This window comes from Cenococcum geophilum (assembly GCF_001692895.1).
Source record: "Cenococcum geophilum 1.58 unplaced genomic scaffold K441scaffold_77, whole genome shotgun sequence".
Taxonomy (NCBI): Eukaryota; Fungi; Ascomycota; class Dothideomycetes; order Gloniales; family Gloniaceae; genus Cenococcum; species Cenococcum geophilum.
The window spans coordinates 460,479-470,163 of NW_027137635.1; the positions used below are offsets into that span (position 1 = coordinate 460,479).

The 9,685-nt window shown below is 39.4% G+C and overlaps 2 protein-coding genes across 2 annotated transcripts; both read right to left on the bottom strand.

Annotated features, from left to right (window-relative positions):
• Positions 1-4,802: 4,802 nt before the first annotated feature.
• On the bottom strand, positions 4,803-5,381 carry K441DRAFT_591688 (uncharacterized protein; the record flags this gene model as incomplete). The annotated part of the gene is made up of 1 exon (XM_067644845.1): positions 4,803-5,381. The coding sequence occupies one exon, from the start codon at positions 5,379-5,381 to the stop codon at positions 4,803-4,805; it is 579 nt and encodes a 192-aa protein (XP_067497471.1).
• Positions 5,382-5,973: 592 nt separating this feature from the next.
• K441DRAFT_682222 (uncharacterized protein) lies at positions 5,974-6,303 on the bottom strand (the record flags this gene model as incomplete). The annotated part of the gene is made up of 1 exon (XM_067651552.1): positions 5,974-6,303. One exon carries the CDS (start codon positions 6,301-6,303, stop codon positions 5,974-5,976), a length of 330 nt encoding a protein of 109 aa, XP_067497472.1.
• Between the last annotated feature and the right edge of the window lie 3,382 nt (positions 6,304-9,685).

The following is a 9,685-nucleotide window of genomic DNA, read 5'->3' on the forward strand; positions in this document are numbered from 1 at the left end:
AGCTGGCCACGGAAAAAGCCTATTCCCTATAGTATGGAATCTAGTAGCCTCTAATACTTTAAATGGCATATACCTATAAGCCGCTAAGGTCTAAATCCAATTCTTTTACTAGTAATTGAGAAATGAACCCTATGGTCGCGCCGCTATCTATAAGGCAGTCTTACGTTACCTATTTATTATTGACTTAAATGGAGACAGGAATAACTATATGGTAGCTTACTCCCTCCTTTTCTTACCGGCCTAGTGTAAGGGAGTGAAGATCTACTAGGCTCTTTCTTTTCCTAATTAATCCGACTCTTATTTTTTCTGCCAGTAAAAGCGCCTTATATAGCCCTTTTTGCCGCAGTTATAATAAACGCGTGACTCTTGGTTCTACTTATTTGGATTAGGTTTTTGCCTATTGTTATTCTAGGGCTGACCTATATTACTCTGGGGCTTTAAAGCCTGCTTATATTGTTTTTCCGTAAAGTAGTTAGGTCGGAATCTGCCCCTATTATTAAAGCTAGGTCTAGTCCTACGCTCTTTATTACTAGCGTCTTATTTCTTTTACTTGCCTAGATAATCTCTTTTAGTATTCTTAATCCTAGTAGCTTTAGAGATAAGCTTTTCTTAAAAGGTAGGAAATTTGCCCTTCTCCTATATAGCCTATTAAATCTTAGGTCGTAGCTTAGTAAGTAGCTGGTGAAGTTATATAGTGTTATCCTATAGGTTTAAGTAAGGTATATTGTCTTCTAGTTCTTCTAAGTAGTTTACAAACTGGACTATACTTTGGCCTTCTTACTATTTGGCGTCGTAGTATCGCTAGTTATAATCTATCTCTTAATTAGTAGGGTTTTGGACCTAATTGACCAACTAGGACTTAAGTTTCTTCTTATACCGTATTTATGAACTTTTAATAGTGCTACGTAGGAAGGTAGAAGTAATTAGTGTCTAATTATACTTATTAGAGTAACGTTTTAGATCTAGCTAAAACTTGGTTTTATATTAACGGATAAAACAATTATAGTTCCGGAGAGTATTACTATAGTACTTATTAGGTTCCTTTATACAGAATTTAGGTTTTTCTAACGTTATAGCGTAGTGTAGCGTTGCCCCTTTAAGTCCGCTTCGTGTCTAGGGTGTCTATACTTCCCCTAATTGTCCTTGCAATTGTTCTTAGTAGTCTTAATATACTTATCTTAATTATATCTCTAACTCCTTTGTTTTTTATAGGGTCTTGTATAGTAACCGCTCCGATAACTCCCTAGTGGTAATTATCCCTAAGGGTCTTGTAAGGTTAGACGGACTAGCTATAGCTTCTTTGTAGGAAGAAGGAATGCGCTCCTCTGGGGAGACTCTCTAAGCCTTTTACGGTGGGGGCGTTATTTTAAAGGGTAAGGAGGTATAGCCCGTTATTATTAATTAATAGCTGTACGTTCCTTCTATAAAGGATTATAAGCGATTAGAATTATAAGAGGCCAGTTTAACTAGAACGTATAATTATCTAATTAATAGTGTAGAATAAGAGTTATAGGTAAGTAGAAGATAAGTTAAGGTAGAATAATCTTTATGTATAAAGGACAAATGCTTTCTAACCTCTTCTATTTAGAGACTAATTGCTAGTTCTTCTCTAGAGGAGAACTAGCTCCCTATATAATCCTTCTAAGACGCTAGCAAAATCCTTTACCCCTTATCTGTTTAACCGTATCTCTTAGGATGTAGATAGAATATAGATGGGATATAGATAAAAGCTCCTACCCTCTTATTTAATATGTACCTTCTGGGGGATTCCGTTACAAAAGGACGAAGAAGGTAGATGCTTTAGAGAATGTACTGCTATATAAACCTATAAGCACCTACTACTAGATTACAGCCTATATAAAGAAGAGAGAAAAAATATATAAAGGTAACTAGGCTCTTCTCTCTCTCCAAAGAAGTTATTTTGTATAAAGAAAGGAAGAGAAGCTCTTTTTCTATTTCTAGATAGGATAGGGATAGCTACTAGAAAGTAGCTAATAGCAGTAGGATCTTTAGAAGGAGGTAACTCCTACTAGGCTCCTAGTAGATAGATAATAGGGAGTAAAAGGACAGAAATAATTTACAAAAGGACAGGGACAGGCGTTAGGATTTNTTATTTTTTAGAATCTTTTCTATTGTTTTCTTATTACCTAATAGTTATTAGTAACTTAGTATTTTTACTAAGTAGCTATAAACTACTAGGACATAGTTACTAGTATATATTAAGCTGCCTAAGAAGGATTCATATATATAGAGCTATAGCGCCATAGCCTAGAGGCTACATACGTAGTATTATACGTAGTATAATACAACGGACCTAAAAATAAAAAAAAATAAAAAAATAAAAATTAGTAAAGCCTAGAAATACTTAAACATCCTAATAGCTCTTTAGCTCTAGCTACTCTTAAATTATCTATATATATAGGGGTTATAATATAACCTAAAAACTTAACCTACTTAGTGTTAAAGATATACTTTAACGCCTTAGCGTAGAGGCCCTAATTATCTAAACGTTCTAGCACTTCGCGGATATATTACCTATACTAATCCTTATCTTTTAAACAGATTAGGATATTATCTAAATAGATAATATATATACGGTTAACTAATCCCTTTAAGGCTCTATAAATATATAATTAGAATATTATAGGCGCATTAACAAGCCTAAAAGGTATTAATACACACTTAAAGTAGCTGTATTAGGTTTTTGTCGGGAATGAGGCAAGCGGTCGTCACGTGTCGCCGCGGCACTAGCGTGGCGAGGAGCCTTAAGCTCCTCGCCCTTCCTCATTCCAATCAAAAAGCTTTATCAACCAACATCACTGTAACCCTACTCGAGTAGTCGTTATTGGTGAGTCACCCTGTGTGACCAACAGTTTTAAAAGCGGTTTTTTACTTATCTCTTTCTTTAATACGGAGCCTATAATAGGCGTCTTATAGATCTAGCTTTATAAAGATTTTCGCCCTAAATAGTTAATCCAGTATTTTATTAATTAGTAGTATATATATATAGTAATCCGTAATAGGGCGTCTACGCGCTTTATTTTATTACGAATTGCTAAGTTAATTCTAGCCTAAATAAATCCCATCTTCTCCTTTTTATAAATACTACTATCCTTATTTTTAAAGGGCTTTAGATTTATCTATTAAGTATAAGTTTTTATAAAGTTTATAAACTGGCGGAAATATTAATAGTCTAGCTATATGTTATTCTAAAATTATTCTATATTATTATATTATATAATATATAGATCTTAGGTCTAACCCTTTAGGAAGATCTATGGCTATAGCTATATAGTAATTTACTCTTTATTAAGTTAATTAAGCGCAATCTAGTTTAGCGATTGGTTTTTAATCCTGCTAATAATATATTATATACGTTCTTTAGTATTATCTTATATTATTAGCATTTTAAAGAAGTTATCTGCCTTATAAACCTAATTGTCTAAATATTAGGCGTTAGGTTTATAGCGGAGTTCTAAACTACTAAAGGCCTTAGCCAGTTAGTCTATATCCTTTTTCTATTTATTATATAGATACCTCTTTAAGTCTTCTATACCTCCTTAAATAGGTACTAAAAAACCCCTAAAAAGCCTTTAGCCTTAGCTAGGTTATAAAAGAATTTATCTAACCTAAATTAAACCCTATTAGATCTAGATTTCTCCTTAAAGGATTCTAATATATTTATTAGTAGCTTCCTTCTATATAGCTTTTAAGAGCCTTAAAACAGCTTCCTAATATCCTTTTTAAAGGAGATTAGTATAGGGCTCTTAACTTTCCGAACTTAGGCCTAGAAAAGCTCCTGCTATAGAGGTAGTATTATTACTAGTAGCTAGTATAGGTTTTCCTATAAGGCTTAAGTCTTAAGTTAATAGTTAGGTTAAGTTACCTAAAGGGGTAAGCCTACTTAGCTCGTAAGTGGTTTATATACTACTACTATACTAATTATAGTCTAGTGGTCTTCTAGAAGGGTTCTAGTTAGGTCTCTAATTAAACGCGTTAGTATATATCTTTAGTATTTCTAGCTTAAAAGAAGATCTTAGAGTTACCTTTAGCGCTTAATTTTCTAATTGGCCTAGTAGGGCTAGAGGGGTTCCGGCTACTTTTTAGTAGTATTATAGCCATTATAGAGGGTCTTTCGGGTTATTATTGGCATACTATTCTATATTCCCACTCTGTGATTGGGTAGGGGGTGATGTAATATTACCTACGCCTACCTAACCTATTGTAGGCCCTACACTAGCGCAGAGAAACGATGAACAAGATGCCCGTTATAACAATGGCCCGAGAATATGCCTAAAGGCAAAATATCCTCCCACAAGACATGCTTAATAAGGCTCAATTATCTGAAATTGCTCAGATCGGCCAAAATGAACGAAAATGCTTTATTGGCGTGCTTGCAAAGGAATGCATTGTACATACAAAAGGGAAGGGAAAGGGAAGTGATAGCTAATTTTGTAGTACTCTGACCCTGATCTATCTTCTGAGCAGAAGCGCTCCAATTTAGAGCCTGCGGGCATAGAAAACCACTAGGCTCATCTCGAACCCTTCGCTACTAGAAAATTTCCGAGAAGCCTTCTTTTGCGGGGAGCGGGTTAGACCCTTATATGTTCCTGCTACGCCTCTCGTCAAGTCTCAAGATTCAGAAGTAAACGTTTTCATCTTGTAGCTTCTTGTTCTCTCCATGATTATAAGTGCATGGATGAGGAGTGAAAGACCAACATTTGGAAGATACCATTTTGCCTAAGAGAAGGGCGGTGAATCCTTTGGGGTCGTTGCGCGCCGTCTCAGCCATGAGATTACCTTTACGATAAGAGGTTAGGGCTGCATCCGGTTTCGCTATAGCCACTCTGGTGGGCAATATGATCAGAATAGGGTGATGGAGAGTCCAGAAAGTTCCCTTTCTCATGGTCCTCTCCCAATTCCCTGTCATGTGATGACCAGTTTTCACACCCTCCGCAAAGTTTTCCCCAATCAATGTTCCAAGATTCAGAGGGAGTGCTATCAGGGGCAATTGGGTCCACGGAAAAGTCGATTGGTAATAGTGTTGACGACGAGAAACCGTCAAATGCTGACCACACAAAAGGGTTGTGACCCTCCAAACTATCGATGGTATCTTCTTGCTTGGGGTTGGATAATGCGGGTATTTCAACTTGAGGTTCCGCCGAGTCTTTCCGCTGCTCCATTAAACGTTCCTCAGCGAGGATCTTTCGGACAAGCTTCTCGATGTAGGCTTCATCTATGACAGGGCGTTGTTCCACTTCAGTGATACGCTGATTGAATACCTGAAAGGTATTCTCGGTTCTTTCCACAAACACGCTAACTCCCTTCACGAGTTTATCGAATGTTTCATTGATCTTGTGGATAATGAAGGTGAATGACATATTGGCTGGATCAAAAGAAGGACCGAGGGGACAGGGCTTGAGATGATTATTGGAATGAAGGTGTGTGTTTGCCTAGGGGATGCTAATAGAAACCAAGGACTGTGGAAGAATGGTGCGGATATTACGAGATGGAAGCATTTGAGGCAGTCAAATAAAGATTAGCCAGGAAGTCGGTATTCAGACGGTACTGCAGGTGTCAATGAACACTCATGCTGCAGTCCATACGTAGTTAACCAGAACTGCGCCGCAAGGGGTCGGGTTTTCGTGCTGCAGCATCCGACACACTGGCACGAGCAGCCAATAAAAAAGGCGGGATGCTGCCGCAAACATAATTGGCAACAGCACAGAGAAGGTTAATCTGAATGTACAAAGTACAACATGGTCGGTTGGGGCAATACGCAGCTACTCCCGCGGTCTCGCTTTGTTGGTACGTGTGTCGAACGATGATCGCAGGAGGCGTTGGTGGGGCAGGGCACACAGCAAGTGAAAGAGGATTCAGCCAGCTGCATGCAGAATGAGGATAACGCGACCTGAAGCTGAGGATGCAAAAAAAAAGTGAGAAGTCAGAAAAGCCTTCGCGGATTTCTTCGGGCTAGCCCGGATTTGGAGTTTGCTGGGTTGTGATTCGCAAAGCCCCGAAGCCGAGCAAGAGCTGGGCAACAGCATGAACCTGCAGGCCAGCCTGGTGGCCGTAATTCGTGCGGCATCCCGCGCTCTCCTGCATATCAAGAACCCATGTTGCGCCGGCGGATGTAGTCTGCCGACGCCAGTCGGGCGCTCTGCCAGGATCCCTGCCAGTTCCTGCGGCCTCCGCACGCTTCCCCGGCGTCTGCGACTGGCTGTCCAGGGGGCTTGAATGCCTGAGAGTGGGCAAAAGAAACACGACAGCCAAGGCAGTGGGAGGAGGCCAGCTCAACGCCATGCAGATCTTGCTCGCAGCACCATCGCAGATCGAGTCCAACAAAAAAACTTCTCAGAATTCGTGTCCTGTCTGACTCGAAGAAGAACCCTTTTGGAATCCACAACATGCAGTTAAACATCTTCGGGAACGGGCCGACAGCGTCAGATAAGATTCTCGCCTGCACTGTCCCTGAGAGACTCTCATCTCCCTTCCTTTTCTCCACTCTCTTCCACACGACACCATGCCCGAACAAATCTTCCTTTTCAGCTTGCTGAGTAAGGTTTTTCTTCAGCATGGTTCATTCAGTGGCCCATCTAAATCTCCTTGACACTTGAAGCACCATCAGCCACCCAAGACCGTTCAGCTGTGTAGAGCGCGTCATGTTCTAATTGAAATGCAAAGGCTGTGAGATCATACTGGCTGTTAAGGTACTACGTATACTCTTCTACCCTCCTTCATTCTTTCCCGTCTCTTCCAAATTCGCTGCAGCAAGAATTTTCAGGCAACCGCCAAGTGACGTACCTACATAGTTTCTGTCAACCGTGCATGTCCTCCGCATGAAAAATAGTACTACTGACTCACTGCCTGCAATGGAAAACACATGTTGAATTCCCCGCATTAGTCTTCCGTCGGTACGGCTCGCGACCCGCAGTATTTTCGACGCCCTTATTAGGAAACGGCTGGCTAGGTGCGGGTAGATCACATACGCTCGTAAAACTATAACCGGTTTGTAGGTTCGCGAAATACCTGCATTTTCCGTGTATTCTGCAACTCGACAAAGACATGAAGTCGAAGTCCCACTTGACCATTTCGGATACTTTCTCTGACCGCTCATATGGTGACAGAGACTTATCGACCTGGAACCTCTAGCTATAGAAAGTATTCCGTCGATTATGGTTGGGGTGTTAATCACTTAAGATACAGCACTCATGTTTCATGTGCCAATAATGCTACCATGGAGTCCATGTATCCATTAGACCTTCCTAATTCATACTAGGTATAGAATACCAAGGCCTGGCATTTCCCCTGTTTGTTTTGCATTGTAGTACAACTTTCAGCCTCAGTTTACTCTCTTTCTGGATATAATTTTTGAAAATCTGCAAATTATCTTACCATTCGGCTCGGTGAAGTATACTTTACCCAAGTTTACAGAGGCCTGAGTAGCGCACACCCGTAATCCCAGCCATTTCATCAAGAAGCACTCACAGCATGTACTGTGATCCTTTTAACATACCTGCGGCTACGGAAGCACTGTCAAATCCCAACCTTCACGGGAAACCCTTTCATTAGTGCCGCACAGCAACCGACAACAGCAGCACCCACTCCGACCGCGGAGAACCGCCGGTACAGCTGTGTACATGGCGCCGTTTCATTCTCCGAGAGTGAGACCGGCCCCATAAACGGACCCGAGCGCAATGCGTGCTTCCGCAAGACGTCGTGGCGCTCGTACTTCTGGCTACCCAAGCCCAGCTCAATGAATAAGGGCAACCGCCCCCCCCCCCCCCCCCCCCAAAATAATTTCCTGCGCCAACATAGGCCTAGTAAGCTACTTTTGTACAAGCACCCATTTTATCACCAGCCATGAAGGTGCCTTGCACTACTTGGGATAGCCAGTGACCGAACATTGGTGGCCTCCACAACCGATACCACCCTCAGTACAGCATATTTTTCCTGTCTGTAGATATTTCCATGCTTTGTTTTGCATTTGAGCAACATTTATCTAGACCGGAAGCGTTATTCCATTAGTAGTTCCTATGCGCTTGTGTCAGTGGCCGCACTAGCCCAAAACTATGTCATGGATAGAACACTAAGGCAGTTGATTGCGCTATTAGGTTGAGCGCACGACCTGGCATAGAAGAAGCTTGGCTTAAGAGCTTTGGACATAAAGATGGAGACATACGTGGGGCGTGGGGCTGCAACCCAAAGAGGAAATAAGAAACTATAAAAACTTAAAGGCTAAGAATTAAGTAATTAAAGAACTAAGGAGTAAAGGCTAAACTAAGGATCTTAATAGTAGAAAATATTTAGGCGGACTCTATAGTAGGATAAGTGATTTAAAGAAGGAGTTTATATAAATTATAGAAAATAGGGCTATTATGCTAGAGATTATAAAGGTAGTTAGAGTAACTACGCGGTAAAGGGTACTAGGTTAGTCCAAGATATAGAAGTATAAGAAAATGCTAGTATACTATAAGGGATAGAAGAATATTCAATTAAGTACTTTGAGTTTTATTATAATAACGTATACTAGATTTATAAGGACGTTAAGTATAGCACAAGCTATTGGCTATAAGAGCCCAAGTTAAGAGAGCTTTAGGGTATACTATTTGTTGCAAAAGATCGGTACTATTGTTGCCGAAATATTATAAACTCGCGCTAAAGTAAAGCCGGTTATCGCGCACCACCTAATTTTATATAGAAATTAATATATTTAATTATTTCTACCTACCTACTCTATTATAATAAGCTATTATTTTTTAATTAAAGTTATAAACTAAATTAAGCTTTATTTAGATTTTAATAAGTATATACTTAATATAGTGGTTACTTTAGGGCTATTAAAAATAACTATTTATAAGCTTTAATTAAACTAGGACCTTTAGGGCCGACTATATACGCTACCTAGTATAAAACTAGGTAGACTAGGTATTTTTTAGAGTATTAGAAGTAGGTTAGTATTCTTAGTATAGTATTAAGTTTTTTATTAATATTCTTGCCTACTTATAGTAACTACTTAAATACCTTAAAGAGAGGCCTATTGTAAGGCAGTATTGCTAGGGTATACGGTAGGGAGCAGGTAAGCCGAGCATAAGTCATATAGGGAGTTAATGGAAGAGGACGATATGGTAATGAGAGTAGGCAATAGCCTTGTACTAAGACGAACCGATAAGGGAGGAAGGAGGCTGTAAGCCCGAGGAGCTTATAAGGGGTGGCCAAGGCCTAGCCGAAGGCTAGCCTTGGTAGGCCCTGCGAGCTCCTAGGATATAGCCGAGTAAGGGACTAAAAGTACCCTTACACCTATTACATATGTTAATAAGATATAAAACTTTCTCTTTAATAAATTTAACATCTAAGCCTTTATTACTACTATTTGCTATATTTTTAAGGTAGCTTAGTAGTTTTAAAAAGTAGTTTTTAAATATGTCGCTTAGTAAAGCGCATCGCTTTACTATATATAGTAAAGTAGGTAAAAAAAATAGCTTATTAACTAGCTTATCTTTTTTAATAAGTTAGCTTTAAATAAGAGAACTAGTAATAAAAAATAAGGCTAGGTGCTAGTTAGTATAGACTATAAGGTATTAACGCTATATAAAAGATTTAAATAGTAGAGTATTTTACTAGCGTTAACGCTTAAAAGCTATATAGACTATATTATCTTTTAAGAAGCTTTTATAAGTAAGCT